At 46.4% G+C, this 17,141-nt stretch overlaps 1 protein-coding gene across 1 annotated transcript; it reads right to left on the bottom strand.

Annotated features, from left to right (window-relative positions):
• Positions 1–11,756: 11,756 nt before the first annotated feature.
• On the bottom strand, positions 11,757–14,717 carry LOC123151006 (uncharacterized). The gene is made up of 2 exons (XM_044570798.1): positions 14,406–14,717; positions 11,757–13,831 (listed from the first exon to the last, which is right to left on the bottom strand). Exon 2 carries the CDS (start codon positions 13,721–13,723, stop codon positions 12,029–12,031), a length of 1,695 nt encoding a protein of 564 aa, XP_044426733.1. The 5' UTR covers positions 13,724–13,831; positions 14,406–14,717; the 3' UTR covers positions 11,757–12,028.
• Between the last annotated feature and the right edge of the window lie 2,424 nt (positions 14,718–17,141).

Here is a 17,141-nt window from a genome sequence, read left to right as displayed (position 1 = left end):
GTGAATCGGTCGGCCTCACTGTCACCTGGGACAATGTTTTGGAAGTAAGGTACTTGTTCCGCAATAACTGCGCTCACGTGGCATCTGTCTCTACAGATAGTTTAAACAACCATTTGCTGAGTAAACATTTGTTCTTCACCTCTAAATTTTCAATACTGAGACCCCCTTGGTCTTTCGGCCTGCAAATAATATCCCATTTAGTGAGTCTGTATTTTCGTTTTAATTCATCACTCTGCCAGAAGAATCTAGATCGATAGAAGTCTAGCCTTTTCCTGACTCCAACTGGTTGTTGGAAATATGCCCTAGAGGCAATAATAAAAGTATTATTATTATATTTCCTTGTTCATGATAATTGTCTTTTATTCATGCTATAACTGTATTATCCGGAAATCGTAATACACGTGTGAATACATAGACCACAATATGTCCCTAGTGAGCCTCTAGTTGACTAGCTCGTTGTGATCAACAGATAGTCATGGTTTCCTGGCTATGGACATTGGATGTCGTTGATAACGGGATCACATCATTAGGAGAATGATGTGATGGACAAGACCCAATCCTAAGCATAGCACAAGGATCGTGTAGTTCGTTTGCTAGAGCTTTGCCAATGTCAAGTATCTCTTCCTTTGACCATGAGATCGTGTAACTCCTGGATACCGTAGGAGTGCTTTGGGTGTATCAAACGTCACAACGTAACTGGGTGACTATAAAGGTACACTACAGGTATCTCCAAAAGTATCTATTGTTTTATGCGGATCGAGACTGGGATTTGTCACTCCGTGTAAACGGAGAGGTATCTCTGGGCCCACTCGGTAGGACATCATCATTTGCGCAATGTCACCAAGGAGTTGATCACGGGATGATGTGTTACGGAACGAGTAAAGAGACTTGCCGGTAACGAGATTGAACAAGGTATAAGGATACCGACGATCGAATCTCGGGCAAGTGCAATACCGCTAGACAAAGGGAATTGTATATGGGATCGATTGAGTCCTTGACATCGTGGTTTATCCGATGAGATCATCGTGGAACATGTGGGAGCCAACATGGGTATCCAGATCCCGCTGTTGGTTATTGACCGGAGAACGTCTCGGTCATGTCTGCATGTCTCCCGAACCCGTAGGGTCTACACACTTAAGGTTCGATGACGCTAGGGTTATAAAGGAAGCTTGTATGTGGTTACCGAATGTTGTTCGGAGTCCCGGATGAGATCCCGGACGTCACGAGGAGTTCCGGAATGGTCCGGAGGTAAAGATTTATATATAGGAAGTCCTGTTTCGGTCATCGGGACAAGTTTCGGGGTCATCGGTATTGTACCGGGACCACCGAAAGGGTCCCGGGGCCCCACCGGGTGGGGCCACCTGCCCCGGGGGGCCACATGGGCTGTAGGGGGTGCGCCTTGGCCTACATGGGCCAAGGGCACCAGCCCCTAGAGGCCCATGCGCCAAGATAAAGGAAAAAGGGAGAGTCCTAAAGGGGGAAGGCACCTCCGAGGTGCCTTGGGGAGGATGGACTCCTCCCCCCTCCTTAGCCGCACCCCTTTCTTGGAGTAGGGGGCAAGGCTGCGCCTCCCCCTTATCCCCTGCCCCTATATATAGTGGAGGGGAGGGAGGGCATCCATACCTGAGCCCTTGGTGCCTCCCTCCCTCCCGTGACACCTCCTCCTCTCCCGTAGGTGCTTGGCGAAGCCCTGCTGGATTGCCACGCTCCTCCACCACCACCACGCCGTTGTGCTGCTGTTGGATGGAGTCTTCCTCAACCTCTCCCTCTCTCCTTGCTGGATCAAGGCGTGGGAGACGTCACCGGGCTGTACGTGTGTTGAACGCGGAGGTGCCGTCCGTTCGGCACTTGATCATCGGTGGTCTGAATCACGACGAGTACGACTCCATCAACCCCATTCACTTGAACGCTTCCGCTTAGCGATCTACAAGGGTATGTAGATGCTCTCTCCTTTCTACTCGTTGCTGGTCTCTCCATAGATAGATCTTGGTGATACGTAGGAAATTTTTTGAATTTCTGCTATGTTCCCCAACAGTGGCATCATGAGCTAGTTCTATTGCGTAGATTCTTTGCACGAGTAGAACACAAAGTAGTTGTGGGCGTTGATGTTGTTCAATATGCTTACCGTTACTAGTCCAATCTTGTTTCGACGGTATTGTGGGATGAAGCGGCCCGGACCGACCTTACACGTACTCTTACGTGAGATAGGTTCCACCGATTGACATGCACTTGGTGCATAAGGTGGCTAGCGGGTGCCAGTCTCTCCCACTTTAGTCGGAACGGATTCGATGAAAAGGGTCCTTATGAAGGGTAAATAGCAATTGGCATATCACGTTGTGGTCTTGCGTAGGTAAGAAACGTTCTTGCTAGAACCCATAGCAGCCACGTAAAACATGCAACAACAATTAGAGGACGTCTAACTTGTTTTTGCAGGGTATGCTATGTGATGTGATATGGCCAAAAGGATGTGATGAATGATATATGTGATGTATGAGATTGATCATGTTCTTGTAATAGGATTCACGACTTGCATGTCGATGAGTATGACAACCGGCAGGAGCCATAGGAGTTGTCTTTATTTTTTGTATGACCTGCGTGTCATTGAAGAACGCCATGTAAACTACTTTACTTTATTGCTAAACGCATTAGTCATAGAAGTAGAAGTAGTCGTTGGCGTGACAACTTCATGAAGACACGATGATGGAGATCATGATGATGGAGATCATGGTGTCATGCCGGTGACAAGATGATCATGGAGCCCCGAAGATGAAGATCAAAGGGAGCTATATGATATTGGCCATATCATGTCACTACTCTATTTGATTGCATGTGATGTTTATCATGTTGATGCATCTTGTTTGCTTAGGACGACGGTAGTAAATAAGATGATCCCTTCCAAAATTTCAAGAAGTGTTCTCCCCTAACTGTGCACCGTTGCTACAGTTCGTCGCTTCTAAGCACCACGTGATGATCGGGTGTGATGGATTCTTACGTTCACATACAACGGGTGTAAGACAGTTTTACACAGCGAAAACACTTAGGGTTAACTTGACGAGCCTAGCATGTGCAGACATGGCCTCGGAACACGGAGACCGAAAGGTCGAGCATGAGTCGTATAGTAGATACGATCAACATGAAGATGTTCACCGATGATGACTAGTCCGTCTCACGTGATGATCGGACACGGCCTAGTTGACTCGGATCATGTGATCACTTAGATGACCAGAGGGATGTCTATCTAAGTGGGAGTTCATAAGATGAACTTAATTATCCTGAACATAGTCAAAAGACCTTTTGCAAATTATGTCGTAGCTCACGCTATAGTTCTACTGTTTTAGATATGTTCCTAGAGAAAATATAGTTGAAAGTTGAAAGTAGCAATTATGCAGACAGTAGATAGCTTATGTCCTTAATGCACCGCTTAGTGTGCTAAACCCCAAACGTCGTTTGTGGATGTTTCGAACATCGAACATACACGTTTTGATAACTACGTGATAGTTCAGTTAAATGGTTTAAGTAGAGGCACCAAAGACGTTTTCGAAACGTCGCGGAACATATGAGATGTTTCGAGGGCTGAAATTGGGATTTCAGGCTCGTGCCCACGTCAAGAGGTATGAGACCTCCGGCGATTTTCTTAGCCTGCAAACTAAGGGAGAAAAGCTCAATCATTGAGCTTGTGCTCAGATTGTCTGAGTGCAACAATCACTTGAATCAAGTGGGAGTTAATCTTCCAGATGAGATAGTGATGTTTCCCCAAAGTCATTGCCACCAAGCTGCTAGAGCTTCGTGATGAACTATAACATATCAGGGATAGATATGATGATCCTTGAAATATTCGTGATGTTTGACACCGCGAAAGTAGAAATCAAGAAGGAGCATCAATTGTTGATGGTTGGTGAAACCACTAGTTTCAAGAAGGGCAAGGGAACAAAGGGATACTTCATGAAACGGCAAATCAGCTGCTGCTCTAGTAAAGAAACCCAAGGTTGAACCCAAACCCGAGACTAAGTGCTTCTGTGATAAGGGGAACAACCACTGGAGCAGCATTACCCTTGATACTTGGTAGATGAGAAGGCTGGCAAGGTCGATAGAAGTATATTGGATATACATTATGTTAATGTGTACTTTACTAGTAATCCTAGTAGCACCAGGGTATTGGATACCGGTTCGGTTGCTAAGTGTTAGTAACTCGAAATAAAAGCTACGGCACAAACGGAGACTAGCTAAAGGTGAGCTGACGATATGTGTTGGAAGTGTTTCCAATGTTGATATGATCAAGCATCGCACGCTCCCTCTACCATCAAGATTAGTATTAAACCTGAATGGTTTATTGAATCTCGATCGTAGTGATACACATTTTCATGCCAAAAGATATAAGATAGTAATGATAGTACCACTTACTTGTGGCACTGCCATGTAAGTCATAATGGTATAAAACGCATGAAGAAGCTCCATGTTGATGGATCTTTGGACTCACTCGTTTTTGAAAAGTTTGAGACATGCGAACCATGTCTATTGGTGTATATGCATGAAGAAACTCCATGCAAATGGATCGTTCGGACTCACTTGATTTTGAATCACTTGAGATATGCAAATCATACCACATGGGCAAGATGACTGAAAAGCCTCATTTTCAGTAAGATGGAACAAGATAGCAAGTTGTTGGAAGTAACACATTTTGATGTGTGCAGTCGAATGAGTGCTGAGGCATGCAGTGAATATCATTATGTTCTTACTTCACAGATGATTCGAGTAAATGTTGAGTATATTTACTTGATGAAACACAAGCCTGAATTATTGAATGGTTCAAGTAATTTTAGAGTGAAGTAGAAGATCATTGTGACAAGAGGATAAAATGTCTATGATATGATCATAGAGATGAATATCTGAGTTACGAGTTTTGGCACACAATTAAGACATTGTGGAAATTGTTTCGCAGTTAATACCGCCTGGAACACCATAGTGTGATGGTGTGTCCGAACATCATAGTTGCACCCTATTGGATATGGTGCGTACCATGATGTCTCTTATTGAATTACCACTATCGTTCATGGGTTAGGCATTAGAGACAACCACATTCACTTTAAATAGGGCACCACGTAATTCCGTTGAGATGACACCGTATAAATTATGGTTTAGAGAAACCTAAGTTGTCGTTTCTTAAAGGTTTGGGGCTGCGACGCTTATGTGAAAAAGTTTCAGGTTGATAAGCTCGAACCCAAAGCGGACAAAATGCATCTTCATAGGACACCCAAAACAGTTGGGTATACCTCATGTCTCAGATCCGAAAGCAATAAGGGATTGTTTCTAGAATCAGGTCCTTTCTCGAGGAAAAGTTTCTCTCGAAAGAATTGAGTGGGAGGATGGTGGAAACTTGATGAGGTTATTGAACCGTCTCTTCAACTAGTGTGTGGCAGGGCACAGGAAGTTGTTCCTGTGGCACCTACACCAATTGAAGTGGAAGCTTATGATATTGATCATGAAACTTCGGATCAAGTCACTACCAAACCTCGTAGGACGACAAGGACACGTACTACTTCGGAGTGGTAAGGTGATCCTGTCTTGAAGGTCATGTTGCTAGACAACAATGAACCTACGAGCTATGGAGAAGTGATGGTGGGCCCGGATTCCGATAAATGGCTCGAGGGCATAAAATCCGAGAACGGATCCATGGACTTTGGTGGACTTGCCCGATGATCGGAAAGCCATTGAGATAAATGGATCTTTTAAGAAGAAGACGGACGTGGATGGTAATGTCACCATCTATGAAGATCGACTTGTGGCGAAGTGTTTTCCGACAAGTTCAAGGAGTTGACTACGATGAGATTTTCTCACTCGTAGCGATGCTTAAAGTCCGTCGGAATCATGTTAGCATTAGCTGCATTTATGAAATCTGGCAGATGGATGTCAAGACAAGTTTCCTTACTAGTTTTCGTAAGGAAAGGTTGTATGCAATACAATCAGAAAAGTTTTGTCGATCCTAAGGATGCTAAAAGGTATGCTAGCTCCAGCGATCCTTCTAAGGACTGGAGTAAGCATCTCGGAGTTGGAATGTATGCTTTGATGATGATCAAAGATTTTGGGTTTGTACAAGGTTTATGAGAAACTTGTATTTCCAAAGAAGTGAGTGGGAGCACTATAGAATTTCTGATGAGTATATGTTGTTGACATATTGTTGATCAGAAATGACGTAGAATTTCTGGAAAGCATATAGGGTTATTTTGAAAGTGTTTTTCAATGGAAAGCCTGGATTAAGCTACTTGAGCATTGAGCATCAAGATCTATAAGGATAGATCAAAACGCTTAATGGTACTTTCAAATGAGCACATACCTTGACATGATCTTGAAGGTGTTCAAGATGGATCAGTCAAAGAAGGAGTTCTTGCCTGAGTTGTAAGGTACGAAGTTAAGACTTAAAGCTCGACCACGGCAGAATAGAGAGAAAGGACGAAGGTCGTCCCCTATGCTTAAAACGTAGGCTCTTCAGTATGCTGTGCTGTGTACCGCACCTGAAGTGTGCCTTGCCATGAGTCAGTCAAGGGGTACAAGAGTGATCCAAGAATGGCTCACAGGACAGCGGTCAAAGTTATCCTTAGTAACTAGTGGACTAAGGAATTTTCTCGATTATGGAGGTGGTAAAAGAGTTCGTCGTAAAGGTTACGGCGATGCAAGCTTGACACCTATCCGGATAGCTCTGAGTAGAGAGACCGGATACATATAATGGAGCATAATTTAGAATAGCTCCAAGTAGAACAGTTGTTTGGAATAGCTCCAAATAGAGCGTGGTAGCTGCATCTAGGAGATGACATAGAGATTTGTAAAGCACACACGGATCTGAAAGGTTCAGACCCGTTGACTAAAACCTCTCTCACAAGCAACATGATCAAACATAAAAACTCATTGAGTGTTAATCACATAGTGATGTGAACTAGACTACTGATTCTAGTAAACTCTTGGGTGTTAGTCACATGGCGATGTGACCTGTGAGTGTTAATCACATGGCGATGTGAACTAGATTATTGACTCTAGTGCAAGTGGGAGACTGTTGGAAATATGCCCTAGAGGCAATAGTAAAAGTATTATTATTATATTTCCTTGTTCATGATAATTGTCTTTTATTCATGCTATAACTGTATTATCCGGAAATCGTAATACACGTGTGAATACATAGACCACAATATGTCCCTAGTGAGCCTCTAGTTGACTAGCTCGTTGTGATCAATAGATAGTCATGGTTTCCTGGCTATGGACATTGGATGTCGTTGATAACGGGATCACATCATTAGGAGAATGATGTGATGGACAAGACCCAATCCTAAGCATAGCACAAGGATCGTGTAGTTCGTTCGCTAGAGCTTTGCCAATGTCAAGTATCTCTTCCTTTGACCATGAGATCGTGTAACTCCTGGATACCGTAGGAGTGCTTTGGGTGTATCAAACGTCACAACGTAACTGGGTGACTATAAAGGTACACTACAGGTATCTCCGAAAGTATCTATTGTTTTATGCGGATCGAGACTGGGATTTGTCACTCCATGTAAACGGAGAGGTATCTCTGGGCCCACTCGGTAGGACATCATCATTTGCGCAATGTGACCAAGGAGTTGATCACGGGATGATGTATTACGGAACGAGTAAAGAGACTTGCCGGTAACGAGATTGAACAAGGTATAAGGATACCGACGATCGAATCTCGGGCAAGTGCAATACCGCTAGACAAAGGGAATTGTATATGGGATCGATTGAGTCCTTGACATCGTGGTTTATCCGATGAGATCATCGTGGAACATGTGGGAGCCAACATGGGTATCCAGATCCCGCTGTTGGTTATTGACCGGAGAACGTCTCGGTCATGTCTGCATGTCTCCCGAACCCGTAGGGTCTACACACTTAAGGTTCGATGACGCTAGGGTTATAAAGGAAGCTTGTATGTGGTTACCGAATGTTGTTCGGAGTCCCGGATGAGATCCCGGACGTCACGAGGAGTTCCGGAATGGTCCGGAGGTAAAGATTTATATATAGGAAGTCCTGTTTCGGCCATCGGGACAAGTTTCGGGGTCATCGGTATTGTACCGGGACCACCGGAAGGGTCCCGGGGGCCCACCGGGTGGGGCCACCTGCCCCGGGGGGCCACATGGGCTGTAGGGGGTGCGCCTTGGCCTACATGGGCCAAGGGCACCAGCCCCTAGAGGCCCATGCGCCAAGATAAAGGAAAAAGGGGAGAGTCCTAAAGGGGGAAGGCACCTCCGAGGTGCCTTGGGGAGGATGGACTCCTCCCCCCTCCTTAGCCGCACCCCTTTCTTGGAGTAGGGGCAAGGCTGCGCCTCCCCCTTATCCCCTGCCCCTATATATAGTGGAGGGGAGGGAGGGCATCCATACCTGAGCCCTTGGTGCCTCCCTCCCTCCCGTGACACCTCCTCCTCTCCTGTAGGTGCTTGGCGAAGCCCTGCTGGATTGCCACGCTCCTCCACCACCACCACGCCGTTGTGCTGCTGTTGGATGGAGTCTTCCTCAACCTCTCCCTCTCTCCTTGCTGGATCAAGGCGTGGGAGACGTCACCGGGCTGTACGTGTGTTGAACGCGGAGGTGCCGTCCGTTCGGCACTTGATCATCGGTGATCTGAATCACGACGAGTACGACTCCATCAACCCCGTTCACTTGAACGCTTCCGCTTAGCGATCTACAAGGGTATGTAGATGCTCTCTCCTTTCTACTCGTTGCTGGTCTCTCCATAGATAGATCTTGGTGATACGTAGGAAAATTTTTGAATTTCTGCTACGTTCCCCAACACTGGTATCTCAAAAAAGGACAAAAGAAACATAGGCATACTTGTAAAGACCGAATTCATGAGAATTAATCGACCTCCGTATGACATAAGCTTGCCCTTCCAGCAACTTAGTTTCTTTTCAAACCGCTTCAAGGCACTTCCATTCTCTGTTGGAAAGCTTGCGATGGTGAATTGGTATACCCAAATAAGTGAAGGATAGAGATCCCAATTCGCATCCGAACAATTGTTTGTACGCATCTTGTTCATCTTTGGCTCTTCCAAAACAGAACAATTCACTTTTATGGAAGTTAATCTTTAACCCCGATAATTGCTCGAACAAACATAACACAAGCTTCATGTTTCTTGCTTTAGCCAGATCGTGCTCCATGAAGATGATAGTGCCATCAGCGTACTGAAGGATTGACACCCCGCCATCTACTAGATGCGGAACTAGGCCACCTACTTGGCCATTCTCCTTCGCCCTTCCTATTAAGATTGTCAACATGTCAACTACAATGTTGAAAAGAATCGGTGACATCGGGTCACCTTGCCTCAGGCCTTTGTGTGTCTGGAAATAGTGACCTACGTCGTCATTCATTTTAATACCAACACTCCCTTTTTACGTGAAAGAATCAACCTAGTTCCTCCAGGCCTGATCATATCCTTTCATGCGCAAAGCCTGTTGAAAGAAGGGCCATTTGACTTTATCATACGCCTTTTCAAAATCCACTTTGAAAACCACCTCATCTAGTTTTTTTGTGTGGATCTCATGGAGTGTTTCATGCAGAACTACAACCCCTTCTAGAATGTTTCTGTCCGGCATAAAAGCAGTTTGGGAAGGCTGCACCGCAGTACACGCAATCTGTGTAAGCCTATTCGTCCCCACCTTGGTGAAAATCTTGAAGCTGACATTAAGAAGACAGATTGGCCTGAATTACTCGATCCGCATGGCGTCTGTTTTCTTAGGAAGCAAAGTTATTGTTCCATAATTTAAGTGAGACAACTGTAATTGCCCACTGAATAAATCATGGAACAACGGGATCAAGTCCCCTTTGATAATGTGCCAACACTTCTTGTAGAACTCCGTCGGAAAACCATCCGGGCCTGGAGCTTTATTATTCTTCATTTGTGATATAGCCTCAAACACCTCTTTCTCCGAAAACGGGGCGGTTAAAATTTCATTCTCATCAACAACAAGCTGAGGGACACCCTCTATCCTCGACTCATCCAAGGAAACGAAATTATCCTCTGGAGGCCCAAACAACTGTTTATAATAGTTCGTGATGTATAATTTTAAATTTTCCTGCCCTAAAATCGTCCCCTCATCCTGCTCGAGCTGAAAGATTCTCTTCTTTCGATGTTTGCCATTTGCAATCATGTGGAAGAATTGGATATTATCGTCCCCTTTGACGATTTTGCGGACTTCCGCACGCAATGCCCACTAAATTCCTCCTCTCGAAGAAGCTCTTTCAGTCGTAACTCCGCCTCCATTTTAGTTTCCAGCTCTCTGGTATCTAGAATGGAGGATTCGGCCTTTACATCTAGGGATTGAATAAGGTCAAGGAGTCTATCCTTTTCAATCTTATAAATTCCACTTAAATGTTTAGCCCATCCACGTAAGAATTGCCTTAGATGTCTTATTTTGTTTTGCCATCTGTCAACATTCGACCTCCCACCCGAATCCTTAGCCCATTCTCTGGCTATCAGATCTATGAACCCTTCTCTCTCAAACCACGCTAATTCGAAAGAGAACGTGTTCTTGTTCCCCACATGCGTTGCCTCTCCTGAGTCAACGAGCAATGGAGTATGGTCGGAAACGGCTCGGGATAACGCATGGACCGTTACCAGGGGAAATTTCTGTTCCCATTCGACGCTAGCGAGGACACGATCCAGCTTCTCAAACGTCGGGGTTGGTAATGAATTGGCCCAAGTGAATTTTCGACCAGATAGCTCTATCTCTCTAAGATCCAAGCTTTCAATGATAGTATTGAACATGAACGACCATCTGCCGTCAAAGTTATCACTGTTATTTTCATCCCGTCTACGGATAATATTGAAATCACCCCAACTAGAATTGGGAGCTGCTCGCTACCACAAATACGGACTAAATCCGCCAAAAGTCTGGTTTGAATTCAGACTGCGCGGCACCATATACCGCCACCAAGGCCCAACGAAACCCATCAGTCTTCGATCTGACCCTAAACTTAGCCGCAAAATCACCCATAACCACATCCCGGACTTCTAAGGAGTCACACTTGACCCCAAGTAGAATCCCACCGGATCTTCCTCTTGGAGGCAGACAATGCCAATCAAAGTCCACACCTCCCGATAGAGTACTCAGAAACTGGGGTGTGAAGTTGTCCCTACCAATCTCAGAAATAGCGATAAAATCCAACTTGTGTTCTATCGAAGCATCAACTAGAAACCTTCTCTTAGCCAAGTCCTTAAGACCTCTGCTATTCCAAAAAATTCGTATTGTGACGGTAAACCCGACAAAGTCAATCCGTGCTTTATTATTAGGGAGAGAAAGCAGGAGGAAACCCTATTTCGGCTTCATCTTCCTTTTGGATCGCGCAACATAAAAAGAATTCAGGGTATAATATGATTTTATTCAAGTTTTTTCTTTGGCATATGCCTTAATCCATTGATATGGTAATATAAGATGGTGGCATGGTTTGGTTTATACTTTAGTATCCTCTCTGGTTGATGCTAGAGATAACACGAATTTCAAATTTCAAATCTCGAATTCTGAACTGACGAATCTGTGAAAATTCAGTCATACATAGATTGTAGTGAAGTATAGCACACTTGTCAATTTGCTTGTCACGTAGAAACTACGCTGCCAGTTTTCATTTTTCGTCAAAGTTGAGTACAATTACATTTCACATAAATGGCTAACATATATTAGAGACTGTGTTGACTGAACGGAACGAAAATTGAGAAAAGAGATAATACTACATCAGAAATATATAGATATCACAGAGAAATCTGAAGCCCATAAGAATTTACTATATGATTGCAGCAAAGAGTCATTGGGAAATAATTAGGTGTGAGACTCGACTGCTTTGCATATTTCATCTAACAGGATTGTTATCTACTTGTCCTCTTGAGATACCGAATGATACTGTAACAAAGGGAGGCTTCAGCCAATTCGACTTCGCAACAGAAAGCAAAACATTACCCTTATTTACTATGTTAGCTAGATGTTAAGCCAACTCCCCATCTCTATAATCAGATCTCCTTGTTTGTTGCTCGCAAACTTCAAAGTTTGATGCCCTTCGCCTTTACATTTGCCATGCTAGCCAGCCCACTCGCTGTCTCTGAACCCACCATGGTCGGCGTCTCAACAGGATCCACGAGGTCGACCGCCCTGTGTGGCTTCCTCCTTGCGTATGTGTAAGGGAATCTATGTCCTTCAACTCTTGTAGCAGAGTTCATGAAAGGAGGTGCCTTCATCTTCAGCCCATCATGATGCTGTTTGAGCACTGTTTCAGACTGCATCGGGAAGTTATAAGGTGGGTTTGTGCTTGCACCAAGGGTAAGCATCTCAGAAATAATGTCAGCATTTCCTGGGTTGGACATTTTCATCAATCCGTTCGTCTCGTGGCCAATGGCGGTTCTCATATACAGACCAGGAGAACTTTCAGGAACCATGGCACCCGGCCGACCAAAGTTCTTCAAAAGGTTCTTCTCATGGAGGGATTCTCTTGTGTCGTTTCCTTCATCTGAATATGCTGTGATAGGTTTATTAGCTGCTGACTGATACCCACTCAACGCTGCAGAATGGTTGCCTGTTTTGAGATCCTCCAAAACAGCATGCTGGACTCCAAATGGGCTTTTGACCAAGATAGGGTAAGTTTCTAGTGCACCCTCCAACTGCCAGGCTTTTGAGCTTGAACTGCCTAAAGAATTTCTCCTTGTGTTTATGTATAAAGGATAAGATGGATTCACAGAAAAATTATGTACATGCTGTGAAAAAGCATAAGGAGAAAAGGTGGAGACCTGCACTCCCAGCTGAGCGAGTGGGATCAGTCCTGGTGTATGACATATTCCTGCATTGCCATCAGCAAGGAAATCACTGTCGGCATTTGCTTTAAGCACGACTTTTGGTGGTTTGCTACATTTTTCACCTGGCACATCTTGAAGGTGAAAAATGCGACTGTTCGATGAGCTAATTTCCACTGGTTTTGCTTCATGGACTATCTCCTTGTATTTGGCTGACCAATTGGTACTTGATGTCCCTTCTATAAGTTTAGCTCGCTTCAATGATGCAAAACTGGCAGCTTCAACCTCACCAATATTTGATAGTCTTGCATTCAAAGGAGAACTGTTTGGATCTGCAAATGTGAGAAGCTTCTCTTGTATCCAGTTGTGCCAAATGTGAATCTTCTCCTCAAGACTAGTATCCACAAGACTTCTTCTCCACAGCTTGTCCATGCACGCAAACTTCCAAACAATGCCATCATGATACAACTTCAGAAAATGATAATACCTTCGTCTCTGAAAGTTCATCAGTAATTCTCTTGCCCGAGAAACTTCTGGAGAATAAAATCCACCATTCAATCTGTCAAAAAAACCTCTAAGTGGACTCCCAAAGAACATAGCACTGCCACTCAAGAGCTCCGTCATTGTTGTAAACAAGTCATGTTGGTCCATGTCCGGGAGGTATGCTGCTAGACGGAATCTATCGTCTTCTGTTAGACATGAGTTCCACGTCTCCAGAGACAGTATGTCATTTAACTCAGGCAGATCATAAAGCCCATAAGGCACATTGCACAACTGGCCTCCAGACATTGCAAGCTCACAATCGACCTCTGCATGTTCGCAGTCATCGGCAGAATCATGACTAGGAAAGCTCTCAAGCAGTAATCTCTCCTCTTGTGTAAGGTCCTCGTTTTCACGGCTGTAACTACTCTTCGCTATAGGCGCACCACTTGCAACCTTCACAATGCCCATTGATGATGAAGAAGAAGAGGCGCAATACACCAATCAGTATCAGAGACAATCACAAAAGAGTGTCCGCGGTGATTTCAGCACAATACCACACTATCCAGTAGAAGATCCCTGTGAAAAAAGGAGTAAACAAGCACATATCAGCGAGATAGCACCCAAGATTCACCAATAGTTCAACATGGAAATCACTGTTCATGAATTGTCATCCAGAAAAAATGATGCATGCCAGAAATTAAACCACTGAAATATAGAAAACCCTACATTACTGTATCATATATGCCATAAGCAACATTGCCTCCAGTGATCGTACTAGCTACACGGTCCAGAAGTATGAACATGACATTGGATGCATAAATCCTTCTAGCCCTTCTCTTCCAAACAGTAAAACGTATCACATCTTCTCTAGTACCATTTTTATTTCTGTTGGCCTAACTTATAAAATCACCTAGAACACTTGTACGATCAACTAGACAGTAGACTAACACTAAACCCACTAGCGAAAAAATCTCACCAAAAACGACCTATATTCGGACCTCCTAGAACCGGATCGCACATTCCACGAACTGCAGCACAAACTGAAGCCGCGAGACACGCATGCAATTCCGGGAAGCACAAGCGCCCTCACATGGCTACCACGAAATCACACGCACAATTTAGCAATAACTGAAGCAAACAGGCCACCAACCTGCCCATAGTGCGATCCGGCCGCCGATTCTCCCCGCAAGTCCGAGCGAAGTACGTGCCCACACCACACGAACAGGGCCCGGCCGGATCGGCCGTCCCACCGCGCGGAATCGCGGCGGGAGACCGCGAACTGGCCGGGGGAGCGTGGGATCGAGGGGGTGATGCTGCGCCGAGGGAGAGGCGGCGGCGGAGGAGGGGAGGGGAAAGGCGAGTGGAGGAGCCTCTGGGCTGGGGGCGAGATGGACTGGTGGTGATGGCGCAGTCTGTGCCGCGGTACTGTTTCCGCCGCGCTGGTGCTTTGCCCTGCCCCCATTTTGTCTAGTGTGGAAATAGGAGCGATGACTGCTCTGACCAGCGACAACTGCTTTCCTTCACTGTTTCCCCTGGTTTTCCGCTTCTTTATTTTCTCGCTTTCTCAGCCGGATCCCCTGCCCATCCGCCCTGCTCTATTTCTCTAAGCATCTCCAAGAGCAAATCCAACGAGGCGATCCAAACAAATGCACGTTTTGTCTGTTTTTTATCCATTTGAATCGGCCAGGCGGACGTGCGTGTCCGCATTTTAAAATAGGCCAGCTTGACCGCCCAACGGGAAGGCCGACCCAAATGTGCCACCATGGAAAAATAATAATAAGTTGCACGAAATAAACATAATTAAACATAAAGTGGCCGGTCAAACGCCGGCCAAATTTCACTTAAATCTAATAAACATTAAATAAAACATTAAAAAAGTCCGCGTCCGCCTGCTGCCGCCCGGTACGCTGCCGTAGACGTCGTCGGCCTTGCTCTTGCCCTTGCCGTCGACGCTGCCGTCGTCGGTGAGGTCGATGAAGACCGAAGCAGGGCCAGCCCACCCGAACGCCGCCTGGTACGCTGCCAGGGCAGCCTCTTCCGGCGTCTGCTGGGGCGGCGGCATTGCGGCAAGCCGCGTCGACATTGCGGCAAGCCTGCGCACCTCGTCGTCGTGCGCCCGTTGGGTACGAGGAACCGCCGGCACCGGGATCCACTGCGGATCCAGATGCCAACGGTGCGGCAGCGTGTTGTTGGGGTACGGCAATGGCTGCCTGTACTCCCAGTGCCACCGTGCTTGGTGCACCGGGATGTGCAGGCGCCGGCGACCAGGGCGGAAATGTGTCACCGCCGGAGAAGGAGGAGGGGGAAGGGGAGCACGGGAGGACGAGGCGCCGGGGTGCCCATGCCCTTGCCATTGATGCTGCCGAAGAGGCCCATGGCTAGGGTTTGCGATCGCCGGCGAGGAAGCAAAGGGAGTGGTGGGGGGCAGATGTGGACGGGAGAAGTGGATGAGGCCGACCACGCCGCACGCGTGGTTAAAAAGGACGCTTCCACTGGCTGACGCGTGGGCCCGCTGTTGGTGGTCGTCATAAATAAGACGACCGGTGGCGGTTGGGTGGCCGCCAGATGAGGACGCGGCGCACGGTGAGGAGACGCGCGGCGCATCCGCGCCGACGCATTTCAGGCGCAATTTTGGGCCAGAAATTGGTCGGCGCGAACGCCAGGCGGACACGATTTGAATTTGGGTCGGCGCGGACGCCGACCCAAACGGACGCGAGCGAACGAAATGGGTCGCCCCATTGAAGTTGCTCTAACCTTTTTTTCAAAACGGAGGCAAAAGATTTGCCTCATCGATTAATTAAGAAAAAGAGATTTGTCCAGTTAATCAATGAAAAACCGGACCAAAATCGATACAAACCAACCACATGTATACTACTCACAAACCAACCAATTAAGTGTCCCTAATTGATCCCTAAACAATTACCAACATAAATGAATTATATCTATTATAAAAAAATCATCTATAGTACAAAGTATCTCAAACATAACAAAAATTACGTCTAAATTTCTAGACCATCAAACGACCAGTACTACCGTCAGAACGAGCCGCTGTCACTGCTTTTTACCGGAGCCGGCTTGTCCTTGTCGATGACAGCCGGAAAGTCTTAATGCACGTGCAGCGCCCTGGAGCCACGGTCACCACTGTTGAACCCTTGCTAGATCTGAAGCATCTGACACCAAGTCACGCAACATGACGAGAAACCCTAACCTCACTAACCCAAGAAGACGGCAGGATCTACGCGGAGCTCCGTCGGCTCGTCCAAACGGATAAACTCGAGGAGGGTCGAAGCCCGAAGACAAACTCAAAGAAAAAGCGCTGCCAACCGCCTGAACTCTGCACATGTGGGGACTAAAATACACTAACCTAAGCTACTAAATGAAGCGGAGGCACTGAAATTCTCCTACCCGCCACCGGCCGCCGGAACGGCAGGCGAAGGGGAGGCTAATCCACCGGCTCACAAGTCTGGAGGGAAAGTTTGCCCTAGTCGCCTAGGGTTAGGGGAGGAAACTTTTCCTCTTCTAAACTGCATCTAATTGATCCCTTACAATGTTTAAGTAAAATTTATCGTTCGTGCCCGCCTGACTCCTAAATATACTCGACCGCTCACCGGAGGAGTAAAAGTACCCCCTCGACCGTACCCTCCCTACCATGTGTTGCATCCATTCCGACGCTGCCCTACTTGCCTTCATCGGCCACCACATGTTACTACTGACCCCCGTAGCACCCGCCGTGCTCCTTGTCGCCGGTTAATTTGGTCGATTCTCCATCGTCGACGCCCAAATCGACGGATCTACGCTCGTTGCCGCCCGCGCAGCCACCTCGACCGCTCTGCACCGCTTCTCGGTATGTCCTACTCCTATCGGTGTTCGCATCTCAACCGTAGAC

The sequence above is a fragment of the Triticum aestivum genome, chromosome 7A (genome assembly GCF_018294505.1).
Source record: "Triticum aestivum cultivar Chinese Spring chromosome 7A, IWGSC CS RefSeq v2.1, whole genome shotgun sequence".
In the NCBI taxonomy this organism is placed as follows: Eukaryota; Viridiplantae; Streptophyta; class Magnoliopsida; order Poales; family Poaceae; genus Triticum; species Triticum aestivum.
Note: the sequence above shows the minus strand (reverse complement) of the source record. Positions and strands in the feature narration are given on the sequence as shown.

What these genes read in the sequence shown, in the direction of transcription:
- LOC123151006 (XM_044570798.1), bottom strand. Translation starts at nt 13,723, where the DNA reads ATGGGCATTGTGAAGGTTGCAAGTGGTGCGCCTATAGCGAAGAGTAGT.